The following is a 24,533-nucleotide window of genomic DNA, read 5'->3' on the forward strand; positions in this document are numbered from 1 at the left end:
TTATTTTTTATTTTTATATTTGTTTATGGGCTTTTAAAATATATTTTTATATGTAAAAGTACTTTTTATTTTAAAAGAACTTTGTTATAAATGAAGGGTATTGTTTAAAGTCAGCAAACAGATTATACCTCTATGGACCTATATGATTAACATGTGAAAGGCAACAAGGAATCTGTAACTAAACCTGGCCAGAAACTAAAAAGCTCAAAAATAAATTGATATATTGGTTGTAAATCAAAATATTAGATAAGCACTACAGTGCTTAAATATTTTTACATGTTAAGGGTAAACAATAGCATTAGCAATAGCACTCATACATATACATTTCATAGAGGTGCTTTACAACCCTCTCTAGATGATTTAGAGTCAGTATATTGGCCCAAACAATCTGGGTCTCCATTTTACCAACCTTGAAAAGATGGAAGGCTAAGTCAACTTTAAGCCCATCAGGATTGAACTGGTTGCACACACTATGTCACTACATCTCTTATAACAATATCTTAACAAATTATCCTTTGACATATAAAAGCAGCATATTCTATCCTGCTAAATTCTCCAAAACAAAAACAGTATACCGTATATACTCGAGTATAAGCCGAGTTTTTCAGCCCAAAAAATGGGCTGAAAAACAGAGCCTCGGCTTATACTCGGGTCATTGACAAAGTCACCACACGAGGGCGCCATTGCTTGAGCCAGAGCGAGGAGGCACCAGCTTTTGTCTCCTCTCGCATGCCTTAGTTCCTCTCCCTAGCTCAAGCAAATGAGGCAGCCATTTGCTCCAACCGAGAGGGGGAAAAAGTAATGGTGAGTATTCCTTACTCTCTCTGCATTGCCTTTAGTCAGATTAAAAAGGCCCCCTGCTGTCAGATTCTCCTCCCCCTCCTTTAAAAGGATTTAAACTGTTTAAAAAATGGTATTTTGTGGTAGTTGCTGTCCTTGCTTGGATAGGATCTAATAATGTATTATGAGGCAGAGCTAGACAGGAATTCTTTTTCTATCTGTCTATCTTTCTATCTATCTATTTTTCTGTCTGTCTGTCTGTCTATCTTTCTATCTATATCTGTCTGTCTATCTATCTATCATCTATCTATCTGTATCTATTTCTATCTATCTATTTTTCTATCTTTCTATCTATCTATTTTTCTATCTATCTATTTTTCTTTCTATCTATCTATCTATCTATCTATCTATCTATCTATCTGTATCTATTTCTATCTATCTATCTATCTATTTTTCTATCTGTCTGTCTATTTATCTTTCTATCTATATCTATCTATCTATCTATCTATCTATCTATCTATCTATCTATCTGTATCTATCTATCTATCTATCTATCTATCTATCTATCTGTATCTATTTCTATCTATCTATCTATCTATCTATCTATCTATCTATCTATCTAATCTATCTGTATCTATTTCTATCTATCTATCTATCTATCTATCTATCTATTTTTCTGTCTGTCTGTCTGTCTATCTTTCTATCTATATCTATCTATCTATCTATCTATCTATCTATCTATCTATCTATCTATCTATCTATCTATCTATCTATCTATTTGGTTTTCTATGCTGATAACCTCACAGCAGCTAATGTTGAAGCTCTTCTTTGGATACACTTATTTATTTGTTTGTTTGTTTGTTTATTTATTTAATTGGATTTGTATTCAATCCTTCTCCAAGGACTCAGGGTGGCTCACAGCATATATAAAAACAGAACAATAATGTAAATCCAATTAATGATGAGAAGGAATCCAGTTTTGAAGGATTTTAACTCTTAGGTTTTAGCTTTGTTCCTGATCGAGCTACTTTTTTTACTTTTTAATTTATTGTTAATATTGTTAATTTGTTTACCCTCTTTTAAATTTACAGAGCTAGTTTACTGGTTTTCTTTAAAATAAATATTCTAAAACATGTCTCAATTAATGTAATTTTATTGTTTTCCATTTTTATAAGTTACCAGTAGCCACTGCATTTTCTAACCTCGGCTTATACTCGGGTCAATACGTTTTCCCAGTTTTTGTGGCAAAAATTGGTGCCTCGGCTTATACTCGGGTCGGCTTATACTCGAGTATATACGGGTACTTATCCAAATAAATTATGTAAATCCATGTTTCCAAATGCCAAAACATGATTGAAATAGCAGTTAAAATTAATTAAAAATTAGGAATTAAAATTTAATTAGGAATTAAAATTAAAGGCTATTATTTCTGAATACTTGTCAATTTCATAACTCTTTCCTGATTTCTCTCTCTCCATTCTGGACATGTATATGGATTAATGGAGGTAGATGTAAATGTCAGTAAAATCTGGAATTTATTCTTCTCTAAAAATCTTTTCTTTGTATACCAATTTGAACCACAATATAACTGTTTAGTTTTCTGTTTTGTTTCTTAGTCCATCGGTTCATATATTTTGAGTAATCATGTCATATGGAATTTAATATTTCCACAGCTTCTTTTTGTACCTGGAACAACAGAAGTGAAAAAATATATATTGTTTGACACAGTGTGCAAATTATGTAAAAATAGATGTGTTAATGCACTCTTGTCTGCTAATTTGCCTTTGATTATTTTTTAAGAAAATAGATAATCTATGCAGACATTGATTTCCAGGATTAGATCAGATAGAAACTAATGCAGTGTGAAGGAGCCTCCCTCTAGAGATCTTTTACACCAGATCTTAAAAGCCAGGCTTTTTAGCTGAGCCTTCCCCAGTTTAATTTAATAGTACCATCTTTAAAAAAAACAAAACTTGTTTTTATTTTTGCTTGAGGTTTTATGCTACATTTCTTTTTTAATGTGAACATCAAACAATTTTTCTTTATTGCCTTAGTATACAAAGATTTTTAAACAAATAAACAACATTGGGTCTAAACTTTCATGGAGAGAGTTGGTTTCAAGTTTCTGCTTTAGTTACAAATCTGAATCAATAATCCTTGTTTAAACCAATTTACTTCAGGGCTGCTATAAATTAAAAGTGACAAGCCAAGCTCCAAGTAAAATTCTCACAAAAAATTACAGTGGTACCTCTACTTACGAACTTAATTCGTTCCATGACCAGGAAGCAGCAATTTTTCCCATAGGAATTAATGTAACAGCAAATCATGTGTGTGATTGGGGAAACCACAGGGAGGGTGGAGGCCCTGTTTCCTCCCAGGAGATTCCTAGAGAGACCCCACAGAGACTTCTCTCTGCCTTTTCCGTTTACAGTTTCGGAGGCGCGGGTTTGTAATTGGAAAATGGTTCTTGGGAAGAGGCAAAAAAAATCTTGAACACCTGGTTCTTATCTAGAAAAGTTCATAAGCAGAGGCGTTCTTAGGTAGAGATACCACTGTACAGTGAAACGAAACCAGAGTACCTTATCAAAATTTATGAAATCCTTTTCAACCCATTCAATCGTTTGCCCCTGAAAAAGGGACAGAAAGAAATCTACAGGAAATTCCTCTCTCCCAACTGTCCATTTTTAAACTTAGTTTTGATGAAAAACATTGACAATGCTTGATAACAATGTTTATATTATGCCATTATATTATTCTATAATCATTTGATAGTTTGTTATGATCTAACATTTCATTAAAAATTATGACTTATTTCAATATACATTTCCAAGATTTCTTTAGATTAATAATTTATTAAATTTAGATGTTGTCCAGTTCACAATGACTGCAAGATGGTTACTCTCAGCAAAGATCATGTTGTCTGGTTAGTTCTGAAAGTGGTACAATATATTACCAAGATTGGGAAACATGGTTTTAGGCTACAATGTGAAGCTAATGAAAGCACTGATGTGTGCTGTGTTCTAGCACAAGAATACAGTGTTCCCTCGATTTTCGCGGGGGATGCGTTCCGAGACTGCCCGCGAAAATCGAATTTCCGCGAAGTAGAGATGTGGAAGTAAATACACTATTTTTGGCTATGAACAGTGTGACAAGCCTTCCTTTAACACTTTAAACCCCTAAATTACAATTTCCCATTCCCTTAGCAACCGTTTAGATTATTACTCACCATGTTTATTTATTAAAGTTTATTTAAAAAAATATTTATTAAAGGCGGACAAAAGTTTGGCGATGACATATGACGTCATCGGGCAGGAAAAATCGTAGTATAGGGGAAAAAACCGCAAAGTATTTTTTAATTAATATTTTTGAAAAACCGTGGTATAGCCATTTCGCGAAGTTTGAACCCGCGAAAATCGAGGGAACACTGTACTTGAAAATGTATTTTTTGTATCTATATACATATCTGGCTGTGGAAGTAACTTACCTGCTTATCTTCCTCTGTATGTGGTAGCCGATCTCTAGCTTTTGTTAGCCAGAGAAGGGCCATCTTTTTATTATTTAATTTCATGTATGTCTTTCCTAAGAACAGCAGGTTTGTACTATAGAAATTTGGTTCAACTACAAGAAATGAAAACAAACAAAAAACTTCTGGTTTTTAATTTATAATGTAAAGCTTATTTGGTTCTAATAGTTTAAAAAGTTAAGCAAAACCTCAGTACATATATAAAAAGATAATGTGGTACATTTTGCTGAGTGGTAAAAGATATTTGGTTCTATCTGCACTGTAATGTTTTTATTTCATACACACACACACACAGAGTGGAACCTCAGCTAATGACCACAATCCGTTCTGAAATATTGGTCATTACCCGTAATGTTTGGCATCCGAAACAAATTTCCCCATAAGAAATAAAGAAAATATATTTAATTGGTTCCCTGTTGACTCACTATATTTCCTTTTCTTATGGGGAAAATTGATTCCTCTCCCCCACACACACATTGTCCCTCACTCCCCACCCTTTCGTCTCTCTGCATTAGTGGGGGCGAGGTGACCGGCACTCCCAGATAAGGTGGTGGGGGCCGTGGGCGAGCGGTGGAGGGGTATCCGGCAGCGGGGCGCTTGCAGGGCTCTTCCCCCCCCCCCGGCAGGAGTGGGAGGAGCAGTGGAACATCAAACAGATGAATGTGACGTTCCCGGTGCTGCTGCTCCTCAAAGAGAAGCCGCCGGAGCCACCTCAGCAGTTGCCGCCGCCAAGTGGGGGGGGAAGGGTGGTGGCGAGGCAACCAGCACTCCCAGGTAAGGTGGCGGGGGTCGCGGGAGAGTGGGTGGAGGAGTATCTGGCAGCGGGGCGCTTGCAGGGCTCTTTTCCCCCCGGCAGGAGTGGGAGAAGCGGTGGCAGTGGAACATCGAGCAGATGAATGTGATGTTCCCGGTGCTGCTACTCCTCAAAGGGAAGCCACCAGAGCCGCCTCAGCAGTTGCCGCCGCCAGGTGGGGGTGAGGGTGGTGGCTGGATATTCCCCCTCTCCCCCTGTGGCAGCAATGAAGAGCATCCTGGCTCTATCGGGTCTTACCGCCCTGCCTCTGGGTGGCAAACAGTGCAGTGGCCAGTGAGCCCGCCGGCGGGACTGCAGCAGCCTCTTGTCTGCTGCGAGCAGCTGAGAAGCTCTTGCCACACAATAAAAAGGAGGCGGGTGAAGAGAAGGCAGCCGGCAAACGTTTCCCTTTCGTGCTTCGTAGGCCCGGCCCGGCTGAAGGGCCCTTGAGCAGCCATCCCCCAGAACACCCAGCACCTCCAGCCAGTTGCTGGGAAGTCGGTCAGAGGCAAAAGGTAAAGAGAGAGGGTGGAAGTGAGGGAGAAAGGATGTGGCTGTTCGGTATCCAAATTTTTGTTTGGTATCCAGTGCTTGTTTATAGTAACTAACTATAAAAAGCTTATCTGCCTTGGCATATGGCCCCTAGTGGGGCCGAGAGGCAAAAAGAAAGCTGTATGCTCCTCCCATATATCAGGGTGACTCAACAAAAAATATCACACATAACCCATCCCTGGTACAAGCTGAGAGAGGAGGCGAGCCTGTAGCCTAGAGGCTAAGGCCTTACAAGGCAGAGCCCCAGGTTCAAATCCCAATAAGGGTATGGCTACCTGATGAGGACAAATAAGCCCGAAACAGATCTACAGTCTTCCTTCCTTTTCACTATCAGCAAAAATATGTTACATATATATAGATATATAAAATTTAAGATGAAAATTACTTTGTTTCTGTTCTTCAATATATATCTTTATAATGCAAATTCTGATGCAAGTTCATTTATGACTAAAACATTTCATATTCCTCTTCTGAAAAATACAATATAAAGGGGTGCTAATTTTAATCTCATAATCAGTAGAAACATTTTAATAAACAAAGAAGAAATACTTGTTCTGACATAACAAATTCATAACATGCTCTCAACATACAATTCTTTTAGCATCCCCATTGAAAGAATATTAAACAGTATAATTAAAAAGTTGCATATTTAGTACTAAGTTGCAGTACAGTAGTCCCTCACCTATCGCTGGTGTTACGTTCCAGACCTGGCCGCGATAGGTGAAATCCGCGATGGGGAATTTATTGACTGATAGTACTTATTTAAGTATTTATATTGTAATTGTTTGGTAAGTTTTCATTGTTTTAAGTGTTTATAAACCCTTCCCACACAGTATTTATTTTAGATACAGTATTTAAATACAGTATTTACAATTTTAGATATTTTTTTTAAAAAAAACCTGCCGATCGGGTTCGGCAAGCTGTTTAAATCTGCCAATCGACTTCCTCAGAAACCCGCGAACCAGCGAAGATCCGCGAATGATTTTTCTCATTAATATTTCTTGAAAACCCGCGATGAAGTGAAGCCGCAGTAGGTGAAGCGCGGTATAGCGAGGGACTACTGTACTGAAACACTATGGATTTTCCAATTTATAATTTGGATATCTCTCTAATGACTAGAGATGCTAATTTTTTCATTCTACATTGATACCTCAGTAGATATATCATTAGATACAGTGGAAGGGAATTTTAAGAACTTTCATATCCTTGTTTTATATAATACTATAAATCAGGGGATCCCAACCTGTGGGCTGTGAAGGGTTTGCAACTGGGCCATGGAAACAGCTTGAAGGGCACCCGTGTTATCCTCGCATGAGTGTGCTCCATCTGTGTGAGTGGCAGGTGCGCATGTATGTCCCTTCTGGAAATGGAGTTACGTTCATGCATACTTGCCAATCACTTGTGTGAACCTTCTCCCAAAGCCGGAAATTTTGGGGAACTCTGCTATAAATAATTTACACTTTCATATAGTATCTAACACATTTTAATTTTGATGTCAAAATGCAATATGCTTTCTTACGTAACTTACCATTTTCAGCCTTTTGAAAGTACTGCAATGCCTAGAAGACATTAGCATTAAGATTAGAATACTATTAAAGTAACCCAAATCTTTCCAGTAAAAATTAAAATACTTCAATAACTGCAATATAACTTGTGTTTTCTAATGGAAAACACAAAAGGGAATGCTATATGCTTGATAGTTTTTATTCAATAGGATATATTTATTCAGAAATGTAATTGAACTTATGTATTTTATGAATTAACTGGTATATTAGTGATAATATAAATAAGTAGTCATTTAGTAGATGGTATATTTATTTTTCAGAATCTCAAGTTTTATCCAAAAATATACTACCTGACATTATAGCCTCATAGCTTATAAAGACTGACCTTTCAATTTCCCTTTCTTCAATGTTTTATACCAAAACATTTGGATAATATACAAAACAAAAGCTATAGAAAATACTAGTATGGGGTACATACTTCTTCATAGGTAGAGCTGGGTGGTGTTGAGAATAGAACAGCAGCTATGTTCCTCTGATGCCAAGGCATATCTGCAAATGCGTAACACCTGTAACGTACAGAAAATGTATTCATTAAGTATGTCTCCAAAGAGCACAATATTTAAAATTACATAACTAGAGAAGGCCAGTGAATTCTAACTTTAACCCAACTCTAGAATGATGTATGCCTAACTGACTATTATACTCCCAAATCACTGTCTAAGAATAACTAAAGAAAGCTATAAGTTAAATGCTGCTTAAGTGTAGAAAGGCCTCACTAGCTAGTTTTTTCTGTATAAACATTAGTTTTTTTATTCACAAACATAATGAACATAATGAACTCAATCTGTATAGTCTGGAGGACAGAAGGAAAAGGGGGGACATGATCGAAACATTTAAATATATTAAAGGGTTAAATAATGTCCAGGAGGGAAGTGTTTTTAATAGGAAAGTGAACACAAGAACAAGGGGACACAATCTGAAGTTAGTTGGGGGAAAGATCAAAAGCAACATGAGAAAATATTATTTTACTGAAAGAGTAGTAGATCCTTGGAACAAACTTCCAGCAGATGTGGTAGATAAATCCACAGTAACTGAATTTAAACATGCCTGGGATAAACATATATCCATCCTAAGATAAAATACAGAAAATAGTATAAGGGCAGACTAGATGGACCATGAGGTCTTTTTCTGCCGTCAGACTTCTATGTTTCTATGTTTCTAAACATATTATGACTTGGCTAGTCAAATACGTATATAAATATTTACCCTGAAGTGATTTTGAGAGTAGGGAGAGTGAGTCAAACACATTCTCTTCTGGGTCTATGCTATGGTCAGTTGGTAAATTATCAGAATAGGACTTAGTTCGGCTTCTTGGTAGAGGAGAAAGCGCAGTTTCAAAAATGGCATAAACTGTTAGAAATGTCCATGGGCAACATGTCAAGATTAGAAGAAACTGATCAATGAAAGATCGGGCTGGCAGTTAAAATACAACAGCAGCTAAAACAGATTAGCCAGTTGAATAATTGTTGAAGACAGAATCATTATTCTGTCCAGATTAAAAGTGGCTGGTAGATGGATTGAACAGTTAATTAAGATTTATGGGAGGGTGGGTGAGATTAGGATAAGACTCAACAAGGCATTCAAGAATTGCTGAAGAAAAGTGCCAAAGAGGAACAAATATACAATTTCTAACTATTTTTGTTTTAATGGTTTTAATTATTATGATATAATTTGCCTCTCGGAGTCAACTGAGTTGAGATGGGCAGCTATAGAAATTGAATAAATAAATAAAGATATGCTAACTAAGAATGCTTTAAAAACAAATGCAAATCTAGGAAAAATACCTGAAGTGTGCTGGACTATGCTTAGAGAAGTAGAGAAATATTCATTTATGAAATAATGTTAAAACTGAAATGTAACTCTTAATTTACTCAGATAAGGCTCAACCAATACTCAAACCTCTAATAATATGACTAACAAGTTAAAGCCTGTATTTCTTTCATTGTGTGTTATTTGGCCCTTTGTTTAATACAAAAATATTCATCATTTTGTTTGCAAATCTTTTAAGATATGGTGTTATCTAGTTTGGAGCTTTTCAATATTTGGGAGGAAAAGAAGACCTTTTTTAAAAAGAAAAGGTTTTAGCAAAATATTGCCACCTAGGATATAAATCAGTCAATAACTTTCCATGAGAGACAATACTTATGATAGTTGAAAAGTAAATGTTAGTTAGGGCTAACAAAAGGAGAAATGTAATAATCATTGGACTGAGTTACAGTGGGAAGGATTGACCTGAAGATTAGGGAGATTGTCCTGGAGAAAATCAATATGATTAAGACTTGTTATCTACGTGGTTGTTAAGAGTTCTTATTGACTTGAAGGCACATAATAAAATATCAAAAGAGCCATATGTTGTTTATCCTGGCCTTAAATTATTCAGGGAGCGTATATACAAAAAGTAAATTTCTTCTTAAGGTATCTTTTAAATAATGACTGAGAAGCCACTAAAATTAAATAGATATGCTTAACAGAGTAGCGTCGGGAGGAATAAAGTTTGGTGTTTAATTAGAAGGAAATGATGATAGATCAAATGCAAAAACACAACTAGAGGAGACATATTGCTGAAATGTATATATAATGTTATATGAGATAATGCTGATAGGATAGTTCATTTGTTCGAAAACTTATTGTTAAATACTAAAAGCATTGGCAATTACTTCACATTCCACATATCAGGCAAAAATGTTTGCATTTCAAATATAATTTTGTTTAGAACGATTATCTTACCACATGCCCATAAGATGAAGTGAAGTAGCGTCCTTTGGATTCAGATCAATTGCTTTCTGTTTAAAAAAAATCAAAAGCATTTATCATGGCTTAATATTTACCTCTATAACTCCTACCTTCCCACTTAATCTCTAGCAACAATGAAATTACATCATTGCTTATTTTTGTCTGAAAAAAGTAATGAACTTCATATGGTTTAAAGAGAAATGTCCTTAATATTTAGTCCATATATCTATGGCTTGTATAGATTAGATTTACATCCTGATGATTAAAAGCTAACATTAAGTCTGCTAGCATTCAAATTTCTCTGTTCAAGCTCACAAAACTATATTTGAAAACACAAATATCCTGAAATATGTAGTTGAAGGGAAAAGGACACACTGAAGAAATTATAACCAGCAACATGTTACATTCAACAGGTGTTCCCTAGGATTTATATCTGACCCTCCAACAACCTAATTCAAGTATTTCAGGGTGGTTTATGCAGTCTCAGAAGTACATCTTCGAAAAGATGTACCACTGGAACACCAAAAATCACCTGTTTCTAACTTACCTTGCTGCCAGTTCACTTCTTCCTATGCTCTGTGGCTGCGCACATACACAGTGCCAAAAATCGGCGGGTGGGGTGGGGTGGGGGAGCCAAATACAAGATGGGGACCACATGCATATTTATTCATTCATTCATTCATTCATTCATTCATTCATTCATTCATTCATTCATTCATTCAATGCCAGAAACTCAGCTTCTGCACATGCTCAAAAAAGAAATTAAAGAAACAAAAAGAGAAGTCAAAAATAAGATGGCAACCACATGCACACTGCCGGAGACTTGGCTTCTGAACATGTTCAGAAGGGGAAAAAAAGCAAGAAATATATATATTAGATTAGGACAAAGTAATCGAAGAATAAACGCACGCATTGCAGAACATAAGAATTCCGTCAAAAAAGAAGAAAAAACGTCCTCCCTTGTCCAGCACATTAAAAAAACAGGGCATGAAATTGACTTTGAAAAAACTAAATTACTTTCCAAAACAGAAAACGTATACAAAAGAATAATCATTGAGGCCATAGAGATAAAAAAAACATCCCCTCAGCATGAACAAACTAGATGACACGTCCCGCCTACCAGAGATTTAGAAAACAGCCTTAAACAAAAAAACATATATATATATATATATATATTAATTTTATATTAATTTTAAAATTTTAAAATATATTTAAAATATATTAATTTTAAAATTCCAGCTAAAAACATTTAACACACACACATATATATATATATATATATATATATATATATATATATATATATATATATATATATATATATATATATGTTAAATGTTTTTTAGCTGGAATTTTAAAATTAAGGGAGACTAGTATAGATCCATTTCGGCCTTATTAGGCCTCATCAGCTAGCCACACCCTTTATTTACTGGGATTCGATCTGGGAAGCTTCTGCATTGTAAAGCAGAGAGCTAGCAATTAGACCCATCAGATCTGAATCCTCCCAGCTCTGTACCAGGGAGGGGGTATATGTTTTTCTTATGTCGGATCCGACATAAGAAAAACATATACCCCCTCCCTGGTACAGAGCTGGGAGGATTCAGATCTGATGGGTCTAATTGCTAGCTCTCTGCTTTACAATGCAGAAGCTTCCCAGATCGAATCCCAGTAAATAAAGGGTGTGGCTAGCTGATGAGGCCTAATAAGGCCGAAATGGATCTATACTAGTCTCCCTTAATTTTAAAATTCCAGCTAAAAAACATTTAACACATACAAAATATAGTTTGTCGGCTATAAATATATTACTGCCTTGCAGTGGCCCTGGGTTGGGCCTAGAGGCAAAAAAAGGAGCTGTGACGTTCCTTAAAAATATACCAGGGTGATCCGACATAAGAAAAAAACACACACACACACACACACACACACACATATATATATATATATATATATATGTTTTTTCTTATGTATTTTTTTATATATTTTCTTATATATTTTTTATATATTTTCTTATATATTTAACATATATATATATATATATATATATTTAAATGGCAGTGCCCATGGACCAGCACCGACTGAATCATTTCTGTGATGTTATCGTGACAACACCAGCAGGTCAGTACCAGTTTGGGCAAACTAGTCCGAACTGGGAGGAACCCACATCTGACGCCTCTGAAAAAAGAATGACAAGATTTATGAAACATGAAGGACTATCATTCTAAACTAATGTTGACCATGACTTTTCAGAGACGACAAATTATTATTCTTTAGTTCCTTAATACTTCCAATGTAGGCTTCAAAAATGTTACATTTTTCCTACAAAAATGTAATATTTTACCTGCAAAAATGTATTTTTGTGTATGTTAGACAAAATCCATTAAAATATTTTAAGCATTCCTTATTAATTAAGACAATGGGAGTTCAATGATTCATATATAATACAACAATTAAAAACACTTCAGTTTCTAATTTATTCTTCATCATAAATCTTCCACCATGTGCAGGTTTGTGTGGCAGACGACACAAGTTAAGGTTAATTAGTACTTTTAAATACCTGAAAATGTTCCTTAATAACAAAAGCACTGGAGATTTTATTCTTTATTCCTTCATAATCTCTCACATCACTGAGGCATATTGCATACCACTAATAAAAAGAATGAAATAGATTATTTAGCAATATGAAATATTTATGTATTAAATTATTATCGTATTGTCAATAAATATACAGTATGTCTAATCATACTACATGACAACCTTATTTTAAGCTTCAGTCAACAGTGGATGCTAGGAGGTTAACTGTCTAAAATGAACTATAGTTAAAACTAAATGAATGGCATACAATTTCTTACAAGACCAAGCTGAAGAAGGTTTTAAATCAAGTTGACATTACATAAAAGTCCTGAGGAAATAATTTTGGAAGAGTGAAGAATAAACTTTCCTACATCCCACATTTAGACAAGGCTCTGAAAAAACAGACATTTAAAAGAAATTCTATGTTAATGTCTAGATAAGTTCATACTTGAACAGGACATGGTTAGCTGTAACTGTCTAAGCCATTCTAGGCTTTTAAAATTAAAATCTGAACTAAAAATAACGGGTAATAACATAGTTCAATTTCACTTCTATAACTTATACTATGCAACACTTGTGTTTTAAAAGCAAAAGGGTGCTCGGAGCAAGGAGGGACCATCCAGGTTACAGTGATCCCCCGTTTATTGCGTCCCCAACCATTGCGAACAGGGTACTTCGCTATTTTTCAACCCGGAAGTCAAAATACCATCTACGCATGCGTGCCCGTGGGCACGCATGCGTAGATGGCAACCGGGAGATCAGCTGCTGGGCGGCTTCCCTGAGTCTTCCCCCTCTTGCTGGCGTCAGCGAGGAGTTTCCCCACCGCCCACGCAAACTCCTCGCTGCCGCCCGCCCTTCGCCCGCCCACGCCGTTCATTCTCGCCGCACGGGCCTGTCCACGCTGTCTCTCGGCGCTTTCCAGCTGAGTCCGGGAGCGAACTCGCTCCCCGACTCAGCTGGAAAGCGCCGAGAGACAGCGTGGACAGGCCCGTTCCTTGGCGCTGTCACTCGGGGCTTTCGTGCTGAGTCCGGGAGCGAACTCGCTCCCCGACTCAGCACGAAAGCCCCGAGAGACAGCGTGGACAGGCCCGTTCCTTGGCGCTGTCTCTCGGGGCTTTCGTGCTGAGTCCGGGAGCGAACTCGCTCCCCGACTCAGCACGAAAGCCCCGAGAGACAGCGTGGACAGGCCCGTTCCTTGGCGCTGTCACTCGGGGCTTTCGTGCTGAGTCCGGGAGCGAACTCGCTCCCCGACTCAGCTGGAAAGCCCCGAGAGACAGCGCCAAGGAACGGGCCTGTCCACGCTGTCTCTCGGCGCTTTCCAGCTGAGTCGGGGAGCGAGTTCGCTCCCGGACTCAGCACGAAAGCGCCGAGAGACAGCGCCCCCCGGACCCCCAACCCGGGTTTGGGGGGTGCTAGGAAGCTCCCATTGTTGGCGGAGACCTTTTAAAACACTCGCGCGGCTTCCAGGACTCGGTTTGGAAGCCGCGCGAGTGTTTTAAAAGGTCTCCGCCAACAATGGGAGCTTCCTAGCACCCCCCCCCGAGCCCCCAACCCGGGTTTGGGGGGTGCTAGGAAGCTCCCATTGTTGGCGGAGACCTTTTAAAACAATCGCGCGGCTTCCAGGACTCGGTTTGGAAGCCGCGCGAGTGTTTTAAAAGGTCTCCGCCAACAATGGGAGCTTCCTAGCACCCCCCCCGAGCCCCCAACCCGGGTTTGGGGGGTGCTAGGAAGCTCCCATTGTTGGCGGAGACCTTTTAAAACACTCGCGCGGCTTCCAGGACTCGGTTTGGAAGCCGCGCGAGTGTTTTAAAAGGTCTCCGCCAACAATGGGAGCTTCCTAGCACCCCCCCGAGCCCCCAACCCAGGTTTGGGGGGTGCTATGAAGCTCCCATTGTTGGCGGAGACCTTTTAAAACACTCGCGCGGCTTCCAGGACTCGGTTTGGAAGCCGCGCGAGTGTTTTAAAAGGTCTCCGCCAACAATGGGAGCTTCCTAGCACCCCCCCCCGAGCCCCCAACCCGGGTTTGGGGGGTGCTAGGAAGCTCCCATTGTTGGCGGAGACCTTTTAAAACACTCGCGCGGCTTCCAGGACTCGGTTTGGAAGCCGCGCGAGTGTTTTAAAAGGTCTCCGCCAACAATGGGAGCTTCCTAGCACCCCCCCCGAGCCCCCAACCCGGGTTTGGGGGGTGCTAGGAAGCTCCCATTGTTGGCGGAGACCTTTTAAAACACTCGCGCGGCTTCCAGGACTCGGTTTGGAAGCCGCGCGAGTGTTTTAAAAGGTCTCCGCCAACAATGGGAGCTTCCTAGCACCCCCCCGAGCCCCCAACCCGGGTTTGGGGGGTGCTAGGAAGCTCCCATTGTTGGCGGAGACCTTTTAAAACACTCGCGCGGCTTCCAGGACTCGGTTTGGAAGCCGCGCGAGTGTTTTAAAAGGTCTCCGCCAACAATGGGAGCTTCCTAGCACCCCCCAAACCCGGGTTGGGGGCTCGGGGGTGTGCTAGCGAGCCTCCCATGTCGGCGGGGATGTTTTAAAACACCCGCGCGACTTTCCAATGAGTCCCGAAGACAACGCGTTTGTCTTCGGGACTCATTGGAAAGTCGCGCGGGTGTTTTAAAACATCCCCGCCGACATGGGAGGCTCGCTAGCACACCCCCGAACCCCCAACCCGGGTTTGGGGGTGTGCTAGCGAGCCCCTCATGTCGGCGGGGATGTTTTAAAACACCCGCGCCGCCCCCAATCTTAGGCTCCTCGCTAGCGCTGCGGAAGTAAAAACACCCTCTGCACATGCGCAGATGGTGTTTTTACTTCCGCAGCGCTACTTCGCGAAAACCCGCTCGTTGCGGGGGGTCCTGGAACGGAACCCTCGCAAAGAGCGGGGGATCACTGTATATGTATCTTCATCTTTTAAAAGAAATGAATCTAAACTTGGGATCATGCAGCTACTTCTTCATAGTTTTCCCTTTAAATATGCTTTGGCATGTATCACTAGTAGCAATATTTTCAATATTGGCTTCTACTTTAAAGTGATGAAATCAGTAGACATCAGCTATAGTTTCTGCAACTTTCTGATCCCAATTTATTTGGCAGGCTGGTTTGAAATTATAATTGCTGTATAATTGAATATGAATTTGTCATTTAAGAGATAAAGAAATTGTTGCAATTTGCCTTTCAAATTCCTAAACTCAGAAATGAGCAACTACAAAATGTAAATAATTTGTTTATCTGACCTTGTGTACATTATAACAAGTGTTGTCTTTCTCAAGTGCCTTCTTTGCATAACCAAGGGCTTCATAAGCCAGCTGCTTCTTTTTTTCTGCTGAAGTTTGACTAAGATGAGCAAGGTCTCGTACAGCTCGTGCCAGACGCCATAACACTTGTGCATTTTCACTACATATTAACATATATAATAGGATATATTGATTATGATGAACCATAGTAAAGTATCAATGTAAAGACATATTTGTTATACTTTTAACTACCAAACAATAGTTCTGTGCGATAACTTTATATAAATCAATATAAAGGCAGCTTAATAATAACCCATCACTACATGACGCTATAATAATTTTAACTGAGTATTTTGCAGGGAATTACAGTGATCCCCCGGTTATTGCGTCCCCGACCATTGCGAACAGGGTAATTCGCGATTTTTCAACCCGGAAGTAAACTCCACCATCTGCGCATGCGTGCCCTTCCACGCATGCGTAGATGGTGGAGTTTCCCCGCCGGGCAGAGGCTTCCCTGGGTCTTCCCCCTCTTTCTCTATGTTGCTTCTTCCTCTCTCACACTCTCTTCCTCCCTCTCTCATCTCTTTCTTTCCTTCTCTCTCTTTCTCTATCTCTCCCCCTCTTGCTCTCGAGCGGCCGCCTAGCAGCTGATCTGCTCGGCAGCGCAGCAGCAGCGAGGAGCCGAAGATCTTCGGCTCCTCGCTGGTGCTGCGCTGCCGAGCAGATCAGCTGCTAGGCGGACGAAGGAACCTTCCCTGGGTCTTCCCCGCCCGGATCTTCGGCTCCTCGCTGCAGCCGCGCGCCCCTCGCCTTCGCCTCACCTGGCGGGCGAAGGAGGGCGCAGCTCCGGCCGCTCGCCTCGGAGCCGGTCTGCCTCACTGCCTCCAGTCCGCGGCAATTCCCCTCAGCACGCTGCCGGATCCAGCGGGGGAGGGGGGGAAGCGAAGGCGCGGCGATGGGCAAGGGCTGCCAGTGAGCCTTCTCCGTCCCTTTCCTGCTGCACCGGTCTGGGGCCAAGTGGGCGGGGGGCGGCCGGGACCTCGCCTGTCTCCGCCGCCCGCATCGCCCCTCCGGCGGGCCGGCCTCCCCCGCCCGCCTCTGCTGCAGCCGCCACCGCCTCCCCGACTGGCACAAAAGGGCCCCGCCCGCCCCGCCCCGAAGCTTACCTTGCGGCGGGATTCCCTCCCCCCGCAGCCAAAACTAAAAGCCTGTCTCTTTTTTTTCTTGCGGCGAGCCCAAGCCATTTCTCTCTCGACCGCAGCCGAGCTTCCCTCGGCCCCCTTTGGCCCCGTCGCCTCCTCCCCGCCTGCCTTTCCTCGCCAAGCGCACGAAAAAAAAGAGAGAAGGCTTCTACCAGAAGCCGGGTTGGGGGTTCCCATGTCGGCGGGGATGTTTTAAAACACCCGCGCGACTTTCCAATGAGTCCCGAAGACAAACGCGTTGTCTTCGGGACTCATTGGAAAGTCGCGCGGGTGTTTTAAAACATCCCCGCCGACATGGGAGGCTCGCTAGCACACCCCCAAACCCGGGTTGGGGGTTCGGGGGTGTGCTAGGGAGCCTCCCATGTCGGCGGGGATGTTTTAAAACACCCGCGCGACTTTCCAATGAGTCCCGAAGACAAACGCGTTGTCTTCGGGACTCATTGGAAAGTGGCGCGGGTGTTTTAAAACATCCGCGCCGACATGGGAGGCTCGCTAGCACACCCCCAAACCCGGGTTGGGGGTTCGGGGGTGTGCTAGGGAGCCTCCCATGTCGGCGGGGATGTTTTAAAACACCCGCGCGACTTTCCAATGAGTCCCGAAGACAAACGCGTTGTCTTCGGGACTCATTGGAAAGTGGCGCGGGTGTTTTAAAACATCCCCGCCGACATGGGAGGCTCGCTAGCACACCCCCAAACCCGGGTTGGGGGTTCGGGGGTGTGCTAGGGAGCCTCCCATGTCGGCGGGGATGTTTTAAAACACCCGCGCGACTTTCCAATGAGTCCCGAAGACAAACGCGTTGTCTTCGGGACTCATTGGAAAGTGGCGCGGGTGTTTTAAAACATCCCCGCCGACATGGGAGGCTCGCTAGCACACCCCCAAACCCGGGTTGGGGGTTCGGGGGTGTGCTAGGGAGCCTCCCATGTCGGCGGGGATGTTTTAAAACACCCGCGCCACTTTCCAATGAGTCCCGAAGACAAACGCGTTGTCTTTGGGACTCATTGGAAAGTGGCGCGGGTGTTTTAAAACATCCCCACCGACATGGGAGGCTCGCTAGCACACCCCCAAACCCGGGTTGGGGGTTCGGGGGTGTGCTAGCGAGCCTCCCATGTCGGCGGGGATGTTTTAAAACACCCGCGCGACTTTCCAATGAGTCCCGAAGACAACGCGTTTGTCTTCGGGACTCATTGGAAAGTCGCGCGGGTGTTTTAAAACATCCCCGCCGACATGGGAGGCTCGCTAGCACACCCCCGAACCCCCAACCCGGGTTAGGGGGGTGCTAGCGAGCCCCCCATCTCGGCGGGGACGTTTTAAAACACCCGCGCCGCCCCCAATCTTCGGCTCCTCGCTAGCGCTGCGGAAGTAAAAACACCATCTGCACATGCGCAGAAGGTGTTTTTACTTCCGCAGCGCTACTTCGCGAAAACCCGCTCGTTGCGGGGGGTCCTGGAACGGAACCCTCGCAAAGAGCGGGGGATCACTGTATATCTAGTGAAAGTAGAGGTACTTTACAAGTGTAATCAACTCCATAAATTAAAGTCTGGGGATATTCAAATTTACTCAAAGAGAATCTTTTTATGAACCGCACCTTCCCAATCTGTTAAATGCATTTTTTTTAAAAGGATCTTCTTAGAACTTTAAACTGTTTTATTGCTTGTTATAATTATTACAGTGTCATGAACTGATGTTATTTTTTCATTTTGAGTGTTTTCTTTTCCACTGAAAACAATTAGAAGAAAAAGTTGTTTTTTAAGTGAGAGTTAATGCACTTAAAAGGTCCATTATAAAGTATTCAAAAATTCTGATTTCAATCGTTCCATGTATCTAGACTTTTTGTACCATTGGTGTACACTTTATGCTCACCTCATCCAATTAGCATGTCAAAAAATTATATTATACCTGTTTTGGTGTTCACTCAGCAACTGATAAAGCTTTTCGGTTTCTCCACTTCCGTAGAGATAGTCAGCTTGATCTAGGATTTCAGCAACTTATGATATAATAAAACAAGAATTCAATGAATCTGCCTATCTGTGAAGCAGGTATTACTTAATAGAAAAATAATTGATGTGATTGCATACAGACATACTAATATTACAAGTCAGGAATAGAAGGCAGTAGCATCATGATAATCAAAACCTTTCTATCTATCAACAAGTTTGTATAGTATTGTTAGGCTAAGTCTATTAACAAGAAGTATTTCCAACATCTTCACCTCTTTTTTACTCAGTGTCAAAGAAATATAAGATTACACGATAAAACACTGATGTAGTTGATCTTTTTCAATTTACCTCCTCTCAGATAAATTAGACAAGTCATTGAGTCAATAGTACAGTGGTACCTCTACTTAAAAATAAGGGGAACACTCAGATAACACATCCTAGATCTGAATGAATGAAATATTCTCATTGAATACTTTGTTCTGTACAAAGTTGAATGTGTACAACAGCATGTGAAATTGATTGTCAATCAGTGTTGCTTCCTAAGTGGACAGTTTGTTTTCACATACGTTTTATTTACTTGGAGTTATATTGTGTTGTTTAAGCGTTCCTTTTATTTTTTTTGAGCAGTGTACAATCTGTATGCATTAGTATTTTACTGAGTTGTATGGCTTTATGAATTTGATTTACAAGTGAATAACGGAGAGAGAAAACAAGTTACATCTGTTATATATCTTATAAGCAGCCATACTTAGTCCTTCCTCTAATAACAAATTCAAATTATATTTTAGGGATAGGGGATTGGATATGACAAGTCTACATTTTTAGGAAAAAAAATCTTACTTTTCACATCAGCATGAACCATAGCAGACCGAGAGAGTACTAGATAAGTATTGTATCCCAGGTAGGACAATGCTGAGAATATAAATCCTCTTCTGAAAATTCTGGATTTTTCAAACACCTAATTTTAAAAAATATCAATATAGCTTTTTACAAATCTGATGCCAATTCTTTTTATCTAAGCATATATGTTCACAAAGTGGCTAAAGGTAGAATTTGAGAATTAGTACCAAGCATTATGCTAAGACATATTGTGGCTTACTATAATATGGAATTGGGATCATTGCTTTTTTATGGTAATATGTAACTTCACACAAAAGCTATCTATTGTATGTCACAACTCTTTAGTTCATTCTACTGATAAACTCTATATTTCTGTCCCCCATTTAATTCAGCGCTACCTTTGGTTCTCTCTCAGTTGTGACTACAGTATTTTAATCAGAGCATTTCGTTTACAATGAAGCAAAATATTGTAAGCTTAAAAACTTCAAGCCTCGGTATACTTTTTCCTCCTGTTAGCATGCATGAAAAATAGATATTTAAAACTAAGCAGGCCATTAATGATACACTTTTAAATGTTTATGGTTTTTTCATTGAGAGATTCTATAATATGGATTCTGTTTCTATTACAGTAATCTTGGAGAACGTATGTATAAGTACCACACACACTCACACACACACACACATAAGCTAGTCAAAGTGTGATGTGAATTTACTAGTTTAGTGCTACCTTAGGCACAAAGCCAACTGACTTCATATTGTTCAGCTAGAGTCTCTCCCTCAACACTAAGAAGGAAGCAGTGGGAAATCACTTATGGAAATCTTGTCAAGAAAACTGCAGGAATAGGTTGGCAGGAATCAAAACTGACTTAAAGGCATAGAAATGTAATGGCGAACCTATGGCACATGTGCCACAGATGGCACGTGGAGCTATTTCTCCTGGCATGTATGGCGGTGCTCAGTCCTCTTCCGGGTTTCCAGCGCACACATGCACACTGGCCAGCTAATCCTCTGGTTACCGGCACGCATGAGCACATGACTATCAGCTGTGCTTCACTCAGGCCAGAAACGGGAAGATCAGCCAGCCAGTCAGCCAGCTGATTGTTACGCATGCATACTAGTAAACAGAAGAATAGCTGCCCAGTGCGCATGCCCACTGGCACCTCTTATCAGATATGCGCAACAGCTATACCAGACACCCACTACCAAGGATCCATGTTGGATGCCGTTCATGTCAGCAAAGCAGCATTGCCACTTTGCCTGTGCCACTGCCTCTTTGCAGAGGTAGCAGTGGCTTCTCTTCCTCCTGCCAGTCTCTCTGTAAATTTCAGGGTTTGCCTTATGGGGGAAGAGAAAGGTCCTGAGGGGGAATCCTCTTTGCAGAGGCGCCTCCTATTCCTCCTGCCAGCCTCACTGTAAACTTGCAAGAGAAGCGGAATGCCATACACTCAGTTCTGAAGTTCCAGCAAATTTTGTGCCGGCAAAGTTATGTAGGGAAGCCCCTGACTGGCTCTGCGGGGCTGCAGAGCTAAGCATTTGGCATCCTGTTTCTCTTGCGTTGGCCTCTGCCATGCACCCAGATGATCAACTCTCCAACGGGGCTTCTCTGAAGTGTGGCTGCAGTCGCTGCCAACATGGACATTCTCTTTTCCTCTCCAAGGTAAACCCTGAGGTTTACAGCGAGGCTGGCAGGAGAAGGAGGAGGAGCTGCTGCTGCCCCTGCAGAAAAGAGAGACCCCCCATATATTTTTCTCCCCCCACAAGGCAAACCCTTGTGTTCACGGAGAGGGGAGGCATACAAATCTAAATAATAAAAAAAACCAAAAAAAACCCAAGATTTTCAGTAAGGTTGGCTCAAGGAGGAGGAGCTGCTGCTGCTGCCTCTGCAGAGGCAAATGGCAAAGGCAAAAAGCATTTGGAAGCATTTGGAATGTTAATTAATAGTCTCGGAGAGATCTTGCCTGTTGCAATTTTTCAAGCCAAAGGTGCTTAGGAGGCGTATACACACCCAGGAATAGAAAAGGTGAGATGGAGAAAGGGGCAAAGTTGTGGTAGCCATTGACCCTCTCCTCTTTCCAGAAAAGCCCCCCACCTCTTGCTCTTCTCTGAACCTTCATCGCCAGATAGAAGGCTTAACTTCAGGCAGCTTGCAAACATGCTACAACCAAGCGCCACCACTTTCCTGGCACCTTTCTTGGTGATTCCCACTCGGGGCTGGGAAGAAGAGGCAAACAGGCTTCTTTAGGGAGTTATCCTAACCCAGCAGCGGCTGAGAGTGCCTGCCCGTCTGGCCATCTCTCATCCAACGGAATAGGAGAATTTTGAATCCCTTTCCCAAGAAGACAAAGGGAATGTGTAATGGACGAGCTCAACGTTTTTCCAGAGGCTGCCCTTTCTTCCTATGATCTCCCACCAATTCAAGCAAAGCAGCTGCTCTGAGCCATTGGCTGAAACTCAGTTGTGTGAACTGATCGAGTTCCAAGTGTTTACCCTATCTTACTAGGGGTACACGAAGAGTGGCTGGTGGGGTAGGGAGAAAGAAGGGGGAAGGGAGAAAGTTTGGATCTCTTTCCTACACCCCCTCCAGCCCTCCCGTCTTTTTTCCTGCTTGAGAAACGGCTGTGATAGGAGTTTAACTGTCTCAGGTAGAATTAGCTACCAGATTGGGGAAGCTGTGGTGAATTCCAGGCTGGCAGACTAGCTGGGGGAAGGGTGGGCTACAGAGCAATGCAGCCCCTCACGTTTCAACAGTGTGCGGCTCTCAGTGTATGCAAGAGAACGGGCATTGGGAGAAAATGTTTTTCATCAGCTGCACAGAGCCGCCTTTAATTTCCAGCAACTGGAGGAAGGCACTTTTCATGGTTGCTGCAAAAATCAGTCAAGATTGTCTTCCATCTCTCCCTCATTGGTTGCTGCATATCCTTGGGCAGAGCAGAGTGTTGTCCCATGGGTGGCACAGCAGCAGACTGGAGGGCTTGCTCCTCCACAGTCCTGCTGGCTGGTATGGGTGATGTACATTGCCAAGAGCGTGAGGCTGGCAGGAGCCACTACTGCGTCTGCAAAGGCAGGCATTCACACTGGCAAAGGTTGGTCCAGAATGGGATGGGAGAGGTGCATGTGTGGTGTATATGTGCACGCATGGTGTGATGCACATGCACTCAGGGGGGTATGCACGCGCAGGGGGTATGCATTGAGTTATGGGTGCTGACACGGTGGAATGTTGTCATGCGCATGTATTTTTGGCACACGGAGACAAAAAGGTTTGCCATCACTGGCATAGAACAACAATAAAATTATGAAACACTCCACTTTGTTTGGGCAATTTTCTCTCTCTCCCTTAGCAAAATACTACACGAATAAAACACAGCCGTTAAAAACAACTTGGAAGCACCATGTCAGTAAATATTTTTATGTCGCTTTATGATCTGTTTCATAAGTAAAGCAAACATTCCTCAAATGCCCTAAGTTGCTTTTACAAGAAGCAACTGGACTTTCTGGTTTTTCTTTGTAGGCGTTTGGCTTCTCATCCAAGAACCTTCTTCAGCACTCAAACATCTTCAAAGTAAAAAGCAGGGAGTCAAATTACATCTTTGTGACAACAATGACCTGGATGTCTGAGAATATCCACAGACATTCCCAAAACACCATACATTTTTCGCAAAGAAAAATTATCTTAACTTTTTTTAAATCAGGTCTGCCCAAATATGAGATGGAGCCCACTGGGTCTGTCTATTATCCTGATTTTTATGATTTTCCTGCTCAGCAAATTAGGAAGCTGGAAGAAAAGTATGACAGCTTATCTTCATAGGCTTAAAGAATAGAATAGAATAGAATTCTTTATTGGCCAAGTGTGATTGGACACACAAGGAATTTGCCTTGGTGCACATGCTCTCAGTGTACGTAAAAGAAAATATAGATTTGTCAAGAATCATGTAGTACGTCAAATAAGCAATGAAGAAACAATTAATATTAATAAAAATCTTAGGATACAAGCAACAAGTTACAGTCATACAGTCCTAAGTGGGAGGAAATGGGTGATAGGAATGATGAGGGGGAAAAACCTAGTAGAAATAGAAGTGCAGATTTAGTAAAAAAGATGAAGGAATAATTCATACTGGGGAGAAGACGAAGGCAGATTTAAAAAAACTTTTAGGAGAGCCACGTTTTTTAGTTAAACCGAGCGCGTTATTTTCTCTCAGCCCGGACAAACTCGGTGCCTGCACAGGAGAAGGTAAGAAGGGATGCGCCTGTAACCCAGTCATACCTCGAGTCCCCTTTTTCCTCCATGACCTGAAGAAAGTTGACGGCTGCAGCCAGGTTTTATCCTTGGAGCCTCGCAAAAGAAACGAGTCTCCAGGAAAGAGCAACTTCGAAGCCAACGTCGCGCCGCCACCTTCCTCAGCGCCATGACAGAAACCTTCCCTTGCTATTATCTCCAAAATCACCCTTTCCTTGCATATGCCGGAAACAGGAACTGCCTGTTCAATTATTCCCACGGCTTTTTCTCATGTCTGAGATCCATACCGGAAAAGCTCTCATGTTCCATTTCTGAAAAAGTCCGGAGGGAACAAGATCCGAGTTATATTCATTCCGCTTTTCCTTGACAACCGTGATTTCTCAAAGCAGTCCCACCGCCCTCTAGGCTCTTCCCTGTGGACTTCGGTTTTGTTTTGTTTCAACTGGCAGGGGAATTCCGGAGTTGAAGTCCAAGACATATTTAAAAAGTTACCCAATTTGAAATAGACTTCATTGCATTGACTGACAAGCCGAGTTGCTCGAATCAGGTGAACCACATAGTCTAGGACAGAGGTAG

At 41.7% G+C, this 24,533-nt stretch overlaps 1 protein-coding gene across 1 annotated transcript; it reads right to left on the reverse strand.

Annotated features, from left to right (window-relative positions):
• Nucleotides 1–204: 204 nt before the first annotated feature.
• Nucleotides 205–24,280, reverse strand: RMDN1 (regulator of microtubule dynamics 1). Its single transcript, XM_070747997.1, has 10 exons — nucleotides 23,985–24,280; nucleotides 19,724–19,841; nucleotides 18,843–18,930; nucleotides 15,745–15,904; nucleotides 12,501–12,590; nucleotides 9,941–9,996; nucleotides 7,632–7,719; nucleotides 7,177–7,207; nucleotides 4,265–4,398; nucleotides 205–2,466 (listed from the first exon to the last, which is right to left on the reverse strand). Exons 1-10 carry the CDS (start codon nucleotides 24,126–24,128, stop codon nucleotides 2,428–2,430), a joined length of 948 nt encoding a protein of 315 aa, XP_070604098.1. The 5' UTR covers nucleotides 24,129–24,280; the 3' UTR covers nucleotides 205–2,427.
• Nucleotides 24,281–24,533: the final 253 nt, after the last annotated feature.

This window comes from Erythrolamprus reginae, chromosome 3 (genome assembly GCF_031021105.1).
Source record: "Erythrolamprus reginae isolate rEryReg1 chromosome 3, rEryReg1.hap1, whole genome shotgun sequence".
Taxonomy (NCBI): domain Eukaryota; kingdom Metazoa; phylum Chordata; class Lepidosauria; order Squamata; family Dipsadidae; genus Erythrolamprus; species Erythrolamprus reginae.